Source organism: Anolis sagrei, chromosome 12 (genome assembly GCF_037176765.1).
Source record: "Anolis sagrei isolate rAnoSag1 chromosome 12, rAnoSag1.mat, whole genome shotgun sequence".
In the NCBI taxonomy this organism is placed as follows: Eukaryota; Metazoa; Chordata; class Lepidosauria; order Squamata; family Dactyloidae; genus Anolis; species Anolis sagrei.
In genome coordinates this window covers 6,591,003-6,610,703 of record NC_090032.1, presented here as the reverse complement: position 1 = coordinate 6,610,703, position 19,701 = coordinate 6,591,003, and the positions used below count along the sequence as shown (strand labels likewise).

Below are 19,701 nucleotides of genomic sequence, written 5' to 3'. Positions count from 1 at the left end.
TTGGAAAGGATTCCAATGGCCATCCAGTCCAACCCCCTTCTGCCAGGCAGGAAGGCACAATCCGATCCCTCCCAGCAGATGGCCATCCAGCCTCTATATAAAGATATCCAGATGGATGGATAGATAGAATCCTAAAGTTGGAAAGGAACCCAATGGCCATCCAGTCCAACCCCCTTCTGCCAGACAGGAAAGCACAATCCAATCCCTCCCAGCAGATGGCCATCCGGCCTCTATTTAAAGATATCCAGATGGATGGATAGATAGAATCCTAAAGTTGGAAAGGAACCCAATGGCCATCCAGTCCAACCCCCTTCTGCCAGACAGGAAGGCACAATCCGATCCCTCCCAGCAGATGGCCATCCGGCCTCTATTTAAAGATATCCAGATGGATGGATGGATGGATGGATGGATAGATAGAATCCTAAAGTTGGAAAGGAACCCAATGGCCATCCAGTCCAACCCCCTTCTGCCAGGCAGGAAGGCACAATCCAATCCCTCCCAGCAGATGGCCATCCAGCCTCTATTTAAAGATCTCCAGATGGATGGATGGATAGATAAATAGGTAGAAAGAATTCTAAAGTTGGAAAGGATACCAATGGCCATCCAGTCCAACCCCCTTCTGCCAGACAGGAAAGCACAATCCGATCCCTTCCAGTAGATGACCATCCAGCCTCGATTTGAAGAAGTCCAGAGAAGGACATAATAGATAAACAAATAGATAGATAGAATCCTAAAGTTGGAAGGATCCCAAGGGTCATCTTCCAGGCAGGAAGGCACAATTCAATCCCTCCCAGCAGATGGCCATCCAGCCTCTATTTAAAGATATCTAGATGGATGGAGGGATGGATGGTTAGATAGATAGATAGATAGATAGATAGATAGATAGATGGAAAAGATTTCAAAGGGCATCCAGTCCAACTCCCTTCTGCCAGGCAGGAAGGCACAATTCAATCCCTCCCAGCAGATGGCCATCCAGCCTCTATTTAAAGATATCTAGATGGATGGAGGGATGGATGGTTAGATAGATAGATAGATAGATAGATAGATGGATGGAAAAGATTTCAAAGGGCATCCAGTCCAACTCCCTTCTGCCAGGCAGGAAGGCACAATCCGATCCTGCCCAGCAGATGGCCATTCAGCCTCTATTACAGAATTCAACAATATTCTTTCCTTTTCCATACTCCTTATTTTTTGGGTAGCGAAAACCATCGAGATGCCCATTTGCTGCACAGCAGGAGTGTGGCAACAGGACGCTTGCTTTGTTTTTGGCCGGACGTTTGGAACACGGCGGCCCGACTTTGCTGACGCCAAACTCCGACCGAAGACCTCCTGACGTTCCCCCCCCCCCCCCACCGTCTTTTTTATTTTTGTTGGCTCCCTCCCGGCCCTCCGTCTCGGCCCAGCTGTCGTTGTCAAACACGGCGAGTGTGACGTCCTCCAATCCTCCGTGAGATGGTCCAATGGTCCGACAGGTAGAACACCTTTAGCCTTGCAAAACGAGAAAGGAAGCAAAGGACGTGGTTGTATTTGGGATTCAGCTTCGTTCCTCCCACTGCTTTGCTCGTTCCGTCCCGACGCCGTCCAAGAGATGGGTGCAACCTGAGCCCCACGGTCTCCATTTCGTCTGCTGATCCCTGCGGGGGGTATAAATACACCAAAGGGAAGGGGCTCCTCGCCCGCTTGCCCAGCCACGTCCACCACCTGCTGGGAGAATTCTCCAGTGTGGCAGCTCCTTATAGAACCCTAGCGTTGGAAGGGATCCCCAAAGGTCATCCAGTCCAACCTACTTCTGCACAGTCAGAGCCCTCCCGACAGATGGCCATCCAGACTCTGAGTTGTAGAATCATGGAAGGGAACCCTAAAGGTCATCCAGTCCAACCCCCCTTCTGCACAGTCAGAGTCCTCCCGACAGATGGCCATCCAGACTGTGAGTTGTACAATCATGGAAGGGAACCCTAAAGGTCATCCAGTCCAAACCCCCTTCTGCACAGTCAGAGCCCTCCCAACAGATGGCCATCAAGCCTCTAAGTTGTACAATCATGGAAGGGAACCCTAAAGGTCATCCAGTCCAACCCCTTCTGCACAGTCAGAGCCCTCCCAACAGATGGCCTTCCAGCCTCTAAGTTGTACAATCATGGAAGGGAACCCTAAAGGTCATCCAGTCCAACCCCTTCTGCACAGTCAGAGCCCTCCCAACAGATGGCCATCCAGCCTCTTGAGTTGTAGAATCATGGAAGGGAACCCTAAAGGTCATCCAGTCCAGCTCCCTTATTATTATTATTATTATTATTATTATTATTATATACACAACAAGATTAGTACATAGTGATCTTGTTAGCTGTGTACTAATATTATTGTGTATTTAATAATAAGAATAAGAATAAGAATTTATTAATATCATTTGGAAAGAAATAACATTAGTACTAATACACAGTCAGAGCCCTCCCGACAGATGGCCATCCAGCCTCTGAATTGTGGAATTATAGTCAGAAGGGTCATCTACTCCAACCCCCTTCTGCACAGTCAAAGCCCTCCTGACAGATGGCCATTCAGACTCTGAGTTGTAGAATCATGGAAGGGAAACCCAAGGGCCATCCAGTCCAACCCCCCTTCTGCACTGTCAAAGCCCTCCCGACAGATGACCACCCAGCCTCTGAATTGTAGAATCATAGAGTCGGAAGGGAACCCCAAGGGCCATCTAGTCCAACCCCCTTTGCAGTCAAAGCTGTCCCAACAGATGGTCATCTAACCTCTGAATTGAGGAATCATAGAGTCGGAGGGAAACCCCAAGGGTCAGCTCGTCCAACCTCCTTCTGCACAGTCAAAGCCCTCCCAGTAGATGGCCACCCAGCCTCTGAATTGTAGAATCATAGAGCCATCCAGTCCAACCCTCTTCTGTCAGGCAGGAAGGCACAGTCAGAGCCCTCTCAACAGATGGCCAACCAGCCTCTGAATTGCAGAATTATAGATTCAAAAGGGAACCCCAAAGGCCATCTAGTTCAACCCCCTTCACAGCCAAAGCTGTCCCAACAGATGGTCATCTAACCTCTGAATTGAAGAATCATAGAGTCAAAAGGGAACCCCAAGGGTCATCCAGTCCAATCCCTTTCTGCACAGCGAAAGCCCTACCGACAGATGTCCTTCCAACCTCTGACTTGTAGAATTATAGAGTCAGAAGTGAACCCCAAGGGTCATCCAGTCCAATCACCTTCTGCACAGTCAAAGCCCTCCTGGCAGATGGACATCCAGCCTCTGGATTGCAGAATTGGAAGGGAACCTCAAGGGCCATCCAGTCCAACCCCCTTCACAGTTAAAGCTCTCCTGACAGATGGCCACCCAGCCTCTGAGTTGTGGGATCATAGAGTTGAAAGGGAACCCCAAGGGCCATCCAGTCCAACCTCCTTCTGCACAGGCAAAGCCCTCCTGACAGATGGCCATCCAGCTTCTGAATTATAAATAATAGTTAGAAGGGACCTTCAAGAGCCATCCAATCCAAACCCCTTCTGCCAGGCAGGAACGCAGAGTCAAGCCCTCCCGACAGATGGTCACCCAGCTTCTGAATTGTAAAATCATAGAGTCGGAAGGGAACCCCAAGGACCATCCAGTCCAACCCCCTTCACAATCAAAGCCCTCCAAGTAGATGGCCATCCAACCTCTGAATTGTAGAATCATAGAGTCGGAAGAGAACCCCAAGGGCCATCCAGTCCAACTCCCTCTGCACAGTCAAAGCCCTCCCATCAGATGGCCATCCGCCTCTGGATTGCAGAATTATAGAGTTGGAAGGGAACTCCAAGTGTCATCCAGTCCAGTCCCCCTCTGCACAGTGAAAGCCTTCCCGACAGATGGTCATCTAACCTCGGAACTGAAAAATTACAGAGTTGGAAGGGAATCCCAAGAGCCATCCAGTCCAACCCCTTTCTGCATAGTCAAAGCCCTCCCAACAGATGGCCATCCAACTTCTGAATTGTAGAATTATAGATTTGGAAGAGAACCCCAAGGGCCATCCAGTCCAACCTCCTTCTGCACAGTCAAAGCCCTCCCAACAGATGGCCATTCAACCTCTGAATTGTAGCTAGTAAATAATAATAATAATAATAATAATAATAATAATAATAATAGGGGTCCCCAAAGCCTATCACCTTGTGTTCACTGGTGGGGAAAGGAGCACTAGTTTCCCCCTTAATGTGGTGGCCATTGGCCAGAACACCGTTGGCTGTAGCCTTCGTCCCTTCGCAGATGGTGTTTATGATGCCCCAAGGCGGTCTGACATGTCTTCCTAATATCGCTGTGCCCATAAAAGAAAAATATTAGTCATGGTCCCTGGGGGAAAGCCAGCTGGCATCCGCGGTCGTCAAAATAAGAAGGGTTGTTGGCTCTTGGGAACGCAAGACGTTCCCATATTTCTTATTATAATATTATAATATTATATATTTGCTGCCTAATAATAAATAAAAATCATTATTGCATCTTGGGGGGGGGGGGTGTTTAAATGAGAATTAAGAGCGAAGGCAACGACGTTCGATACGGTCATTTGCTTTTATTTGCCTCCGATTCTCTCTCTCGGGAAGTTGTTGACCTTATTTTGCAGAGCGGTGGTAAGGATTTCCTGAGATAGAGTGCTCCCAAAATGTTACGAGGGTTGAATGAAAAGTCATGCCTCCACCTTCGTAACTCCTCAACAGATGGCAGTACTGGTATGCGGCAGGTATTGGCTTGTTCAGTAGACTCTCCTGTACAGTTCCATTTTGGTGGGAAGCCTTAGCATTGAATGGTTGTGTTGTTAAAGTGAAAAGTAATGCCTCCACCTTCGTAACTCCTCAACAGATGGCAATACTGGAATGCGGCAGGTACTGGCTTGTTCTGTAGACTCTCCTCTACAGTTCCATTTTGGTGGGAAGCCTTCGCATTGAATGGTTGTGTTGTTAAAGTGAAAAGTAATGCCTCCACCTTCGTAACTCCTCAACAGATGGCAGTACTGGTATGCGGCAAGTACTAGCTTGTTCAGTAGACACTCCTCTACAGTTCCATTTCAGCGGGAAGCCTTAGCATTGAATGGTTGCATTGTTAAAGTGAAAAGTAATTCCTCCACCTTCGTAACTCCTTAGCAGATGGCAGTACTGGTATGCAGCAGGTACTGGCTTGTTCAGTAGACTCTCCTCTACAGTTCCATTTTGGCGGGAAGCCTTAGCATTGAACGGTTGTGTTGTTAAAGGGCAAAGTATGGAACCCTGCGCAGATGGTCGGCCAATGCAACGTATGTTGTTCAAATACTTGCCCCAGAAAAAGCAATTCAAGACACAGCCCTCAGCTGGAAAAATCATGGCAACAGTGTTCTGGGATGCAGATGGTGTTATCCATGTTGATATCCTTGAACATGGAACAACAATAATTCCAGAGCAATACATCACAGCGCTGCAAACTTTGAAACAACAGCTAACAAGGGTCCAAAAGGAAAAGGGAAATGTTTTCTTGCAGCATGACAATGCCAGACAACACACTTCACATGCCACCACAGCAGAACTTCAGAGACTGGATCTCACCACCGTATGGCATCCTCCATACAGTCCAGATTTAGCACCATTGACTTCCATCTGTTCCCAATAATGAGAGAAGATCTGCGGGGACATTATTATGCTCCTATTGGAGACTTTGAGAGAACTATGAGACGCTGGTTGTGGAAACAGAGTGTCGACTTCTTCTGCGACGGCTTCAGAAAACTTGTTCATCATTGGCAGAAATGTATCCAATTGTCTGGTGATTATGTGTGGGTCACATTATTGCTTTGCTTGGCTATCAGAAGATCTGTGCACGATGGGTATCCAGGATGCTGACGCTAGTTGTGAAAACAGAGTGTCGACTTCTTCTGTGACGGCTTCAGAAAACTTCTTCATCGTTGGCAGAAATGTATCCGATTGTCTGGTGTATGAAAAAGTGAATAGTGGGTCACATTATTGCTTTGCTTGGCTACCGGAAGATCTGTGCACGATGGGTATCCAGGATGCTGACGCTGGTTGTGGAAACAGAGTGTCGACTTCTTCTGCGACGGCTTCAGAAAACTTCTTCATCGTTGGCAGAAATGTATCCATTTGTCTGGTGGTTATGTGGAAAAGTGAATAGTGGTAGTTAAAGAGCACATTCTAAGGATTATTTATGCGTTTGCTTTATTAAAATATTCCCATCCAAACCCAAGTAAAGAAGGTGGACGCATTCCTTTTCATTCAACCCTCGTATGATTATCACAACACGATTAGTTGTGATGCCGATAGAATCCGTTCTTCCATCCTGGAAGAAGAAGGTGGGCCGGTTTCTCGTTTGCAAGGAATCGAGATGAATCGACGCAGGGAAATCGATCGCGGGATGCTAAAACAGGAAATGTCCAGGAGCCGGTTGCCTCGTAATAATTTAATAATAATAATATTAGCTTATCTAGGAAAGACGGGACGATTGCAACTGCCTTTGGTCCGTAGCGAAGAACAAAGCCAGTTCGGCCCTGGGGGAAGGAAGGCAAAGGGTGTCGGATCCATCTCCTTATTTACAGTGATGATCGGAAGATGGGATCGCTTCCATTCTCGGAGGAGGAAAGAAAGAAAGAACCTGAGATTGCAACAGAGAGATGGGAACGGGGAACAACAAGATACCAGCTGTTTCCGGCTCCAGCTTTGGAAGGTCGGGGGGTTGTTAAAGGGATTCGGGAGCTAAAGGGAGTCGGGATTGCGTCGCGGGAGGCTCCATTATGTCTTCTTCTGCTTGCGGCCTGCAAAGGAAATCAAAACAGAGTTGCCATGATCCAGAAGCATTCTCTCCTGATGTTTCGCCCACATCTATGGCAGGCATCCTTAAAGTGTGCTGCAGTGTGTTTTCATAACATGGTTATGAAAACACACTTTCACGTCGGCTTCAACGTGTACCCACCCGTGGTCCCCCTGAGTATGTGGCACTCACGTAGTTCGTTGTTCCTAGTGATAGCGATGGAAGCCCTGGCCCTTGGTCCCTGCTGTGTGAAGTGATATCCGAAACGGGTAATGGAGGGAGAGTTTTCAATCATGGCAGCCATTTCCATCTCCACGGAGTCCCCCAATCGCTGGCGCTAGGAGGAGGAAGGAGACGGATTAGACATGAAAGAGACAATACGCAAGACCTACGCTGCGCAGCTTTAGAGCATGCAAGACCTAAGGTGCACAGTTCACTAACAGTAGTTCTGCAGTATGTAAAACCTAAGCTGCATAGGTTATTGACAGTAGCTTTACGGTATATAGGATCTAAGCTGCGCAGGTTACTAAAACGTAGCGCAGCTTAGGTATGGAATAACTAAGCTGCGCAGGCTACTAGCAATAGCCTTATAACATGATTGATCTAAGCTGCATAAGTTACCAACAGTAGTTTTGCATTATATAAAGCTGTGCAGGTTATTATTATCAGCTCTTCATTTTATAAGACCAAGGCTGCGCAGCTCTGCATTATGCAAGACCTAAGCTGCACAGCCCTGCATTATGCAAGACCTAAGCTGTACAGGTTACTAGCAATAGCTCTATAACATGCAAGATATAAGCTGCATAGGTTACCAACAGTAGCTCTCCATTATATAAAGTTGTGCAGATTACTATTCCCAGCACTTCATTATATAAGACCAAGGCTGCGCAGCTGCACATTATGCAAGACCTAAACTGCACAGATCTACATTATGCGAGGCCTAAGCTGCACAGGTTACTAGCAATAGCTCTATAACATGCAAGATGTAAGCTGCATAGGTTACAAACAATAGCTTTTATATAACATTATATAAAGCTGTGCAGGTTATTATTATCAGCTCTTCATTATATAAGAGCAAAGCTGTGCAGCTCTGCGTTATGCAAGGCCTAAGCTGCGCAGGTTACTAGCAATAGCATGCAAGACCTAAGCTGCATAAGTTACCAACAGTAGCTCTCCATTATATAAAGTTGGGCAGATTACTATTCTCAGCATTTCATTATATAAGACCAAAGCTGCGCAGCTCTGCATTACACAAAGCCTAAGCTGCGCAGCTTTGCATTATGTGGGGCCTAAGCTGCACAGGTTACTAGCAATAGCTCTATAACATGCAAGACCTAAGCTGCATAAGTTACCAACAGTAGCTTTGCATTATATAAAGCTGTGCAGATTACTATTATCAGCTCTTCATTATATTAGACCAAAGCTGCACAGCTCTGCATTATGCAAGGCCTAAGCTGCACAGGTTATTAGCAATAGCTCTATAACATGCAAGATCTAAGCAGCATGGGTTAAGAACAGTAGCTCTCCATTATATAAAGCTGTGCAGGTTGTTATTATCAGCTCTTTTTTATATAAGACCAAAGCTGCGCAGTTCTGCATTATGCAAGGCCTAAGCTGCACAGGTTACTAGCAGTAGCTCTATAACATGCAAGATCTAAGCTGCATAGGGTAGGAACAGTAGCTCCATTATATAAAGCTGTGCAGGTTATTATTATCAGTTCTTCATTATATAAGAGCAAAGCTGCGCAGCTCTGCATTACGCAAGGTCCAAGCTGCATAGGTTATCAACAGTAGCTCTCCATTATACAGGGTTAGTCATGTATAAAGTTGTGCAGATTACTATTATCAGCTCTTCATTATATAAGAGCAAAGCTGCGTAGTTCTGCATTATGCAAGGCCTAAGCTGCGCAGCTCTGCATTATGCAAGGCCTAAGCTGCATAGGTTACTAGCAATAGCTCTATAACATGCAAGATCTGCATAGGTTACCAACAATAGCTTTGCATTATATAAAGCTGTTCAGGTTACTACTATCAGCTCTTCTTTAACTAAGGCCAAAGCTGCGCAGCTCTGCATTACACAAGGCCTAAGCTGCGCAGCTCTGCATTACGCGGGGCCTAAGCTGCACAGGTTACTAGCAATAGCTCTATAACATGCAAGATGTAAGCTGCATAGGTTACAAACAATAGCTCTCCATTATATAAAGCTGTGCAGGTTATTATTATCAGCTCTTCATTATATAAGAGCAAAGCTGTGCAGCTCTGCATTATGCAAGGCCTAAGCTGCGCAGGTTACTAGCAATAGCTCTATAACATGCAAGACCTAAACAGCATAAGTTACCAACAGTAGCTTTGCATTGTATAAAGCTGTGCAGGTTACTATTATCAGCTCTTCATTATATAAGAGCAAAGCTGCGCAGCTCTGCATTATGCAAGGCCTAAGCTGCGCAGGTTACTAGCAATAGCTCTATAACATGCAAGATCTAAGCTGCATAGGGTACGAACAGTAGCTCTCCATTATATAAAGCTGTGCAGGTTACTATTAGCAGCTCTTCATTATATAATAGCAAAGCTGCGCAGCTCTGCATTCTGCAAGATCTAAGCTGCATAGGTTACCAACAGTAGCTCTCAGTAGCTAAAGTTGTGCAGATTACTTTTCTCAGCACTTCATTATATAAGACCAAACCTGCGCAGCTACACATTATGCAAGACCTAAGCTGCGCAGGTTACTAGCAATAGCTCTATAACATGCAAGATCTAAGCTGCATAAGTTACCAACAGTAGCTTTGCATTATACAAAGCTGTGCAGGTTACTATTATCAGCTCTTCATTATATAAGACCAAAGCTGCACAGCTGCACATTATGCAAGACCTAAGCTGCGCAGGTTACTAGCAATAGCTCTAGAACATGTAAGATCTAAGCTGCATAAGCTATCAACAGTAGCTTTGCATTATATCAAGCTGTGCAGGTTACTATTATCAGTTCTTCATTGTTTAATACCAAAGCTGCGCAAGAACCAAGAATGGCTGTCTCAGAGACAGGTTTTCTGGTGCTGAACCTACATCACAAGCAGAACTACCTCAAAGCCCACATCAACAAAACGACGAGCACCTCACCTGGTTGTCCACCTTAAGTTCGGACAGTATGGTGTTACTCTTCATGGCCTTGATCACCTCCATCATTCCAGCACTGGTGATGAAGTTGGATTCGATATTGAGGGTTTGGAGGGTCTTGTTCACCTTCAGCATCTCAGCCACAGCCTGGGGGGGGACACATAAAAATAAGAAACCATTGGAAATAAACAATAGGGCTTCCTTAAAGAGATAAATGGAGGAGGAGGAAGTCCTCAAAGGGGTCACCCCAAAATCTTACATGTGCCACTGGGTCGTTACTCCGAGTTGCCACCAGGCTGAGCTTCTTCACCTGAGTGTTGGTTTTCATGGCTTCACAGATTTCTATCAGGGTCTGAATGGGAATGTCCTACAGAAAAGAAGCAAGTGTCAATCAGCCAGAGACTGATGGTTTAACTGATGATTTAGAGAGGATTGTGGGCTTTTCTGTGGCACAAAATGATGAGCTCTCACGTCTGGGGAATTCAGATCTGGGAAATAATGTTTCTCCCTGTGAGAAAACTGGTTCGGAAAGTGCAGGGCCTCAAGGCCAGTTTGAGGAGTCAGAAGTAGCAACAGCAGATAAGGAATCGAGTGAAGAGCTGAGTGATAAGGGGGAATGATGGGCTCTCAAGTCTGGGGAATTCAGATCTGGGAAATAATGTTTCTCCCTTTTAGAAAAGTGGTTCGGAAAGTGCAGGGCCTCAAAGCCAGTCTGAGGAGTCAGAAGTAGCAACAGTAGATAAGGAATCGAGTGAAGAGCTGAATGGTAAGGAGGGTTCCCAGGAGAAACCACCTGTAGTAGCTATTAGATCAACAAAAGTCTTCATTTACAAATAAGATTCGAAAATAGATTATGTGGTCTGAGAGATAACACGGGAAAGTTGTTTAATTTAAGATCAGTTCAGGCAACACTGTGTTAAGCAGAGGCTGAATGGCCATCTGTTGGGAGGGCTTTGATTGTGTCCACAAAGCAGTTGGATTAAATGGTCTTTTCCAACTCTTAGGACACTACCCCCAACATGGCTTTCCCCCCCTACAAATCCTGATTCGCATCCAAAAACTTGGGACACTAACCTTAATGTTATTAAGGTTCACCTCCTCGACATCTTTGTCGTTGTTCTGGATTTTGGCTAAAGTCTCCTCCACGTTTGTAGGATTTGGGGGCTCGTCCGGGACCGGTTTGTACTTATCTGGCTGCACCACACCTGAAAAAGATGACAAGTTGTTGTTGTTGTCGAAAGCTTTCATGGCCGGAATAACTGGGTTGCAGTGAGTTTTCCAGGCTGTATGACCATGTTCCAGAAGCATTCTCTCCTGACATTTTGCCCACATCTATGTCAGGAGGACTTTGGTTGTGGAAGTCCAGGGTTGGACTCATTGGATGTTACACTTTTTGGAGGTCTCAAAACAGAGGCTGTATGGCCATCTGTCAGGAGGGCTTTGGTTATGGAAGTCCAGGGTTGGACTTGTTGGATGCTACACTTGTTGGAGGTCTCAAAACAGAGGCTGGGTGGCCATCTGTCAGGAGGGCTTTGGTTGTGGAAGTCCAGGGTTGGGCTTGTTGGATGCTACACTTGTTGGAGGTCCCAAAACAGAGATTGGGTGACCATCTGGCAGGAGGGCTTTGTTTGTGGAAGTCCAGGTTGGACTCGTTGGATGTTACACTTGTTGGAGGTCTCAAAACAGAGGCTGTATGGCCATCTGTCAGGAGGGCTTTGGTTATGGAAGTCCAGGGTTGGACTTGTTGGATGCTACACTTGTTGGAGGTCTCAAAACAGAGGCTGGGTGGCCATCTGTCAGGAGGGCTTTGGTTGTGGAAGTCCAGGGTTGGGCTTGTTGGATGCTACACTTGTTGGAGGTCCCAAAACAGAGATTGGGTGACCATCTGGCAGGAGGGCTTTGTTTGTGGAAGTCCAGGTTGGACTCGTTGGATGCTACACTTGTTGGAAGTCCCAAAACAGAGGCTGGGTGACCATCTGTCGGGAGGGCTTTGGTTGTGGAAGTCCAGGGTTGGACACACTGGATTTCAAAACAGAGGCTGGATGGCCATCTGTCGGGAGGGCTTTGGTTGTGGAAGTCCAAAGTTGGACTCGTTTGATGCTACACTTGTTGAAGGTCTCAAAACAGAGGCTTAATGACCATCTGTCTGGAGGGCTTTGGTTGTGGAAGTCCAGGGTTGGACACGTTGGGTCTCAAAACAGAGGCTGGATGGCCATCTGTTAGGAGGGCTTTGGTTGTAGAAGTCCAGAGTTGGACTAATTGGATGCTACACGTATTGGAGGTCCCAAAACAGAGGCTGAATGGCCATCTGTCTGGAGGGCTTTGGTGGTGGAAGTTCATAGTTGGACTCATTGGATGCTACACTTATTGGAGGTCCCAAAACAGAGGCTGAATGGCCATCTGTCAGGAGGGCTTTGGTTGTGGAAGTTCATAGTTGGACTCATTGGATGCTACACTTATTGGAGGTCCCAAAACAGAAGCTGAATGGCCATCTGTCAGGAGGGCTTTGGTTGTGGAAGTCCAGGATTGGACTTGTTGGAGGTCTCAAAACAGGCTGCATGGCCACCTGTCAGGAGGGCTTTGGTTGTGGAAGTCCAGAATTGGACTAGTTGAATGTTAGACTTATTGGAGGTCTCAAAACAGAGGCTGGGTGGCCATCTGTCAGGAGGATTGGACTCGTTGGATGTTACACTTGTTGGATGTGTCATAAAACAGAGGCTGGATGGCCATCTGTCAGGAGGGCTTTTGTTGTGGAAGTCCAGAGTTGGACTCGTTGGATGTTACACTTGTTGGAGGTCCCAAAACAGAGGCTGAATGGCCATCTGTCGGGTGGGCTTTGGTTGTGGAAGTCCAGAGTTGGACTCGTTGGATGTTACACTTGTTGGAGGTCTCAAAACAGAGACTGAATTGTCATATGTCAGGAGGGCTTTGGTTGTGGAAGTCCGGGGTTGGACTCATTGGATGTTACACTTGTTGGAGGTCTCAAAAGAGAGGCTGGGTGGCCATCTGTTGGGAGGGCTTTGGTTGTGGAAGTCCAGAGTTGGACTCATTGGAGATCTCAAAACAGAGGCTGGGTGGCCATCTGTTGAGAGGGCTTTGGTTGTGGAAGTCCAGGGTTGGACTCGTTGGATGTTACACAAGTCCAGGATTGGACCCGAGGGATGTTACACTTGTTGGAGGTCCCAAAACAGGGGCTGGATGGCCATCAGTCAGGAGGGCTTTGGTTGTGGAAGTCCAGAGTTGGACTCATGGGATGTTATACTTGTTGGAGGCTGAATGGCCATCAGTCAGGAGGGCTTTGGTTGTGGAAGTCCAGGATTGGACCCGTTGGATGTTAGACTTGTCGGAGGTCACAAAACAGAGGCTGGGTGGCCATCTGTCGGGAGGGCTTTGGTTGTGGAAGTCCAGAGTTGGACTCGTTGGATGTTACACATGTTTGAGGTCTCAAAACAGGCTGGGTTGCCATCTGTCGGGAGGGATTTAGTTGTGAAAGTCCAGGGTTGGACTCGTTGGATGCTACACATGTTGGAGGTCTCAAAACAGAGGCTAGATGGCCATCTGTCAGGAGGGCTTTGATTGTGGAAGTCTGAAGTTGGACTATATGGCCTTTGGGATTCTATACATCACGAGGATCTTGGAATATAGGATAGAAGGGGAGGCGAGCGCGCACTCACTGTTGATGCCTTCGGTGTTTGTGATGTTTCCGCTGCAAATGGCATCGTAGTACTGCTTGTTGCTCATGAGGGTGTACATGCCCAGGATGGCTGCAAGGCAAAAGGGACGGAAGAGGTCACAAAAGCAACATCCATGCTCTTTCTGTGCCACATGATTTCTCTGGCTTCCTCCTGCGCTGGCAAGGCCAGAGGATGTCAGGGCGCCTCCTCTCCTCTCGGCCTATCCGTGCCGCATCCTTCTCCGATTCCCAAAGCTCAGCACCTCGCAGGCCGGGCGGACCCTGGTCGGGCGCCAAGACCAGACTAAAACCAGACACCTCGGGCTGCCTTCTTCGCCCCTATCCGTTTACACCTGCCAGGGAGCCGCCAGGGCAATAAAAATTGGTGGGGCAGACATATGGGGAGAAGAGGAGGGGGTCACAAATCTTTCCCCCACAACAGGGTCAGATGGGTACAGACAGTTATTGCTATTTACCAGCTTTCTATGAAATGTGTTTGCAGGGAACGTTAGCAAAAAGGAAGGAAGGAAAGACTGAGAGAGGTGGAAGGAAGCTAGAGAGGAAAAAGAAGGGATTGAGGGAAGGAAGGAAGAGAGGAAAGAGAGAGAAGGGATTGAGAGAAGGAAGGAAGGATTGAGAAAGAAGGAAGGAAGATAGGAAGGCATGAGAAGGGATTGAGGGAGGGAAGGAAAGAAGGAAGGAAAAAGACGGAAGGAGAGATTGAGAGAAGGAAGGGAGAGAGAGATTAAGAGGTGGAAGGAGGGAGGGGAAAGAAAGAAGGAAGGAAGAAAGGTAGGGAGGTACAAGAAGGGATTGAGGGAGGAAAGGAAGGAAGGAAGGAAGGAGAGAGATTAAGAGAAGGAAGGAAAGAGAGAGATTAAGAGGTGGAAGGAGGGAGGGGAAAGAAAGAAGGAAGGAAGAAAGGTAGGAAGGTACGAGAAGGGATTGAGGGAGGGAAGGAAGGAAGGAAGGAAGGAAGGAGAAAGAGGAAGGAGAGAGATTAAGAGAAGGAAGGAAGGAATGAAAGAAGGTATGAGAAGGGATTGGGGAGGGAAGGAAGGAAAGAGATTGAGAGAAGGAAGGAAGGAGAAAGAAATTAAGAGGTGGAAGGAGGAAGGGAAAAGAAGGAAGGAAGGTATGAGAAGGGATTGAGGGAGAGAGGGAGGGAAGGAGAAAGAAGGAAGCAAGGAGAGAGATTGATAGAAGGAAGGAAGGAGAGAAAGATTAGGAGGTGGAAGGAGTGGGGAAAGAAGGAAGGAAGAAAGGTAGGAAGGTATGAGAAGGGATTGAGGGAGGGAGGGAGGGAAGGAAGGAAGGGAAGAGATTGAGAGAAGAAAGGAAGGAGAGAGAGATTAAGAGGTGGAAGGAGGAGGGGAAAAGAAGGAAGGAAGGTATGAGAAGGGATTGAGGGAGGGAAGGAAGGAAGGAGGAAGAGGGAAGCAAGGAGAGAGATTAAGATAGGTGGAAGGAGGGAGGGAAGGAGGGAAGAAAGAAAGGAATGAGAGAGATTAAGATAGGAAGGAAGGAGAAGGGATTGAGAGAAGAAAGGAAGGAGAGAGAGAGAGAGAGAGATTAAGAGGTGGAAGGAGGGAGGGGAAAGAAGGAAGGAGGGAAGAAAGGTAGGAAGGTATGGGAAGGGATTGTGGGAGGGAAGGAGGGAAGGAAAGATTAAGAGAGGAGGAAGCAAGGAGAGAGACTGAGACAGGTAGAAGGAGGAAGGGAAAGAGGGAAGGAAGGATTGAGAGAAGGATTGAAGGAGAAAGATTGAGATAGATGGACAGAGGGAGGGAAAGAAGAAAGGAAGGAAGGAAGAGGGGAGGGAGGAGAAGGGATTGAGAGAGAAGGAAGGAAGAAGAGTGAGATAGGTGGAAGGAGGGGGGAAGGAAGGAAGGAAGGAGAGAGAAAGATTGATGAAAGGAAGGAGGAATGAAAGATAAGTAGGAAGGAAGAAGAGAGTGAGAGAGAAGGAAGGAGGAGAGAGAAAATGAGAAATGAAAGGAGGGAGGTAAAAAGGTTAGTAAGAAGAAGTGATTGAGAGAAGGAAGGAGAGAGAGACTGACAGATGGGGAAGGAAGTAGGGATATAGCGAAAAAGGAGGGGGGGTTAAGAAGTGGAAGAAAGGTAGGAAGGAAGAGGAAGGGATTGAGAGAAGGAAGGAAGGAGATTGAGAGGTGAAAGGGGGGAGGGAAGAAAGGTAGGAAGGAATGAGAAGGGATTGAGAAAAGGAAGGAAGGAGAAAGATTGAGAGGTGGAAGGGCAGAAGGAAGAAAGATAGGAAGCAGGAGAAGGAATCGAGAAACAAGGAAGGAAGGAGAGAGATTGAGAGGTAGAAAGAGGGAGAGAAGGAAGGAAGGAGAAAGAAGGAAGGAAGGAGAGAGAGATTGAGAGGTGGGAGGGAAGAAAGAAAGGTCAGGAGGAAGGAGAAGAAACTGAGAGAAAAGGAAGGAAGGAAGGAAGGAAGGAAGGAAGGAAAGATTGAGAGGTGGAAGGAGGGAGGGAAAAGATAGGTAGGAAGAAGGGATTGAGAGAAAAGGAAGGAAAGAGAGAACAATTAAGGTGGAAGGAAGGAGGGAAGGAAGGAAGGAAAGATTGAGAGGTGGAAGGAGGGAGGGAAAACGGTAGGAAAAGGGGATTGAGAGAAAAGGAAGGAAAGAGAGAACAATTAAGGTAGAAAAAGGAGGGGGAGGGAGGGAGGGAAGGAAGGAAGGATTGAGAGGTGGAAGGAGGGAGGGAAAAGGTAGGAAAAGGGAATTGAGAGAAAAGGAAGGAAAGAGAACAATTAATGTGGAAAAAGGAGGGAGGGAAGAAAGGAAGGAAGGAAAGATTGAGAGATGGAAGGAGGGAGGGAAAAGTGATAGGAAGAAGGGATTGTTAGAAGGAGAGAAGGAAGGAAAGAACAATTAAGGTGGAAGAAAGGAGAAGGAAGGAAGGAAAGATTGAGAGGTGGAAGGAGGGAGGGAAAAGATAGGTAGGAAGAAGGGATTGAGAGAAAAGGAAGGAAAGAGAACAATTAAGATGGCAAGAAGGAGGGAGGGAGGGAAGGAAGGAAGGAAGGAAGGAGAAGTGATTTGAGAGGTAGAAGGTAGGAGGAAAGAAAGGGACTGAGGAAAGGATTAAGAGAGAAGGAAAGAAAAAGAGATTGAGTGAAGTAGAAGAGGGGAGCGGAAAGGGATTGATAGAGAAGGAAGGAGGGAGAGAAAGATGAAGAAAGAGAAAGACAGGAAGGAGAGAGGGAGGGAGGGAGGAGGAGATTGAGATAGGTGGAAGAAAAGAGCTAGTAATTGAGAGAGAAGAGGGATGAATGAAGGGAGAAAAAAGAGGGATTGAAAGAGAAAGGAAGGAAGAAAAGGAGAGAGAAAAGTAAAAAGAAAGGGAGACGAGGGACTGAAAGAGAAAGAAAAGGACAGAAGGAGAAAGAGAAGGAAAAGAAAGAGGGGAAAGAAGGAGGGGTTGAGAGAGAAGGAAGGAAGGAGACAGGGGCCTCATCGGAAAGATCAAGATTTTCCCCTAAAATCTCCCTTTTTACCTGCGATGTCGCACATTTCCGCGTCGGTCGCATTCTGGAGGGCTTCTTCCAGTTCGGGTTCCAGAGTGATTTGCTCTTCTTTGGGGATCTCTCTCTTTGGGTTCTTTGGAATGAAAGGCTTCCCTGGGAACGGAACACAAACACAAACAAAAGTGTTCTCGCGAAGCATCTTGAGTATCCTCCAAATGCAACATCCCACGGTTGTTGCATTTGGACCTTGCGATTCCTATATTAAACATATATGTGAAGAGTCAAACCTGCAAATGAAGCCTCCATGAAGTCTAGGACAAAGAAGGGTGGGCATTGACCTTGAGTTTGGGAGTTGTAGTTCACCTACATCCTGAGAACACTGTGGACTCAATGATGGATCTGAACCAAACTTGGCATGAAGACTCAAGATGCTCAAATGTGAACACTGGTGGAGTTTGGGGAAAAATAGACTTTGACATTTGGGAGTTGTAGTTGCTGGGATTTATAGTTCACCTACAATCTAAGAGCATTCTGAACCCCACAAATGATAGAATTGGGCCAAACTTCCCACACAGAAAGACTCAAGGTGATCAAATGTGAACACAGGTGGAGTTTGGGGGAAATAGACCTTGACAATTGGGAGTTGTAGTTGCTGGGATTTATAGTTCACCTACAATCAAAGGGCATTCTGAACCCCACAAATAATAGAAATGGGCCAAACTTCCCACACAGAAAGACTCAAGGTGATCAAATGTGAACACAGGTGGAGTTTGGGGGAAATAGACCTTGACAATTGGGAGTTGTAGTTCCTGGGATTTATAGTTCACCTACAATCAAAGGGCATTCTGAACCCCACAAATAATAGAAATGGGCCAAACTTCCCACACAGAAAGACTCAAGGTGATCAAATGTGAACACAGGTGGAGTTTGGGGGAAATAGACCTTGACATTTGGGAGTCGTAGTTGCTGGGATTTATAGTCCACCTACAATCAAAGAGCATTCTGAGCCCCACAAATAATAGAATTGGGCCAAACTTCCCACACATAACCCTCAAGCCTTGAAGGGACTCACTTTCACAAGCCTCTCTCCAGCCTCACACGCTCTCCCTCGCTCATGCATGTGTCCTTGACAGTTGGGAGTTGTAGTTGCTGGGATTTATAGTTCACCTACAACCAGAGTATTCTCAACTCCTCCAACGATGGAATTGGCACACTCTCACAACCAAGAGAAAACACTGGAAGGGTTTGGTGGGCCTTGAGTTTGGGAGTTGTAGTTCATCTACATGCAGAGAGCACTGTGGACTCGAACAATGATGGATCTGGACCAAACTTGGCACTGATACTCAATATGCCCAAATGGGAACAATAGTGGAGTTTGGGGAAACGGAAAACAGAATGTTGGTGGGCAGGAAAAGAGATTGAAAGATGGGCTCAAAGCCAACCTTAAAATCTCTGGCATAGACACTGAGAACTGGGAAGCCCTGGCCCTTGAGCGCTCCAGCTGGAGGTCAGCTGTGACCAGCAGTGCTGCAGAATTGGAAGAGGCATGAATGGAGGGCAAAAGAGAGAAACGTGCCCACTGCAGGAGAACATGCAGATCAAGAATAGGGTACACAGCCACCTACGGACCCACCACCAGTACACCGATCTTGGAAGACAACCCTACTCGGACAACGAAGGATCGCCTAAGCGATCAGTCTAACAACTGAGAAGCCTAATTCCATTGCAGGAATACTAGTGGATATTTACCACTAAGGAGAAGAGTATTTAACTCTTCTTAGGAAGATCATAATTTACAAACAGGTTATGATGATTCCAAATAGTGTGAATATATGCCAATTAATCTCCAAAAGGGCCACGCTTCCAAAAAGGGGATTCCTAGTTTTCCCAAAAGGTTAAGATCTCTAAAAGGTCCTATTTTGGGTGAAAGGAATGCTGAAGTCCCATCACAACAACAACAATAATAATAACAACAACAAGAGCAACGTTATTATCTGCCTCTTATTAAGGCTCCAACTCCGCAACAACAACAACAACAAGAACAACGATATTATCTGCCTCTCCTTGAGGCTCCAACTCCGCAACAACAACAACAACAACAACAACATTATTATCCACTTCTTCTTATGGCTCCAACTTCGCAACAACAACAACAGCAACAAGAACAACGATATTATCTGATTCTCCTTGTGGCTCTAACTCCGCAACAACAACAACAACAAGAGCAACATTATTATCCGCCTCTTCTTATGGCTCCAACTTCGCAACAACAACAACGTCATTATCTGCCTCTCCTTGAGGCTCCAACTCCGCAACAACAACAACAACAACGTTATTATCTGATTCTCCTTGTGGCTCCAACTCCGCAACAACAACAACAACAACGTTATTATCTGATTCTCCTTGTGGCTCCAACTCCGCAACAACAACAACAAGAGCAACATTATTATCCACCTCTTCTTATGGCTCCAACTCCGCAACAACAACAACAACAGCAACAATAACAACAAGAACAACGATATTATCTGATTCTCCTTGTGGCTCCAACTCCGCAACAACAACAACAACAACAAGAGCAACGTTATTATCCGCCTCTTCTTATGGCTCCAACTCCGCAACAACAACAACGTCATTATCTGCCTCTCCTTGAGGCTCCAACTCCGCAACAACA

General features: G+C 46.6%; 1 protein-coding gene across 1 annotated transcript in view; it reads right to left on the bottom strand.

Moving 5' to 3' along the window:
• Positions 1-4,517: 4,517 nt before the first annotated feature.
• The window catches only part of TMOD4 (tropomodulin 4), a 38,107-nt gene continuing 22,923 nt past the window's right edge, over positions 4,518-19,701 (bottom strand). Inside the window, exons 4-10 of the mRNA XM_060758006.2 lie at positions 17,061-17,183; positions 13,536-13,625; positions 10,936-11,066; positions 10,121-10,228; positions 9,865-10,008; positions 6,943-7,087; positions 4,518-6,754 (exon numbers count right to left, since the gene is read on the bottom strand). Coding sequence (XP_060613989.2) covers positions 6,732-6,754; positions 6,943-7,087; positions 9,865-10,008; positions 10,121-10,228; positions 10,936-11,066; positions 13,536-13,625; positions 17,061-17,183 — 764 coding nt within the window. The 3' untranslated portion in view covers positions 4,518-6,731. The remainder of the gene's footprint in view (positions 6,755-6,942; positions 7,088-9,864; positions 10,009-10,120; positions 10,229-10,935; positions 11,067-13,535; positions 13,626-17,060; positions 17,184-19,701) is intronic.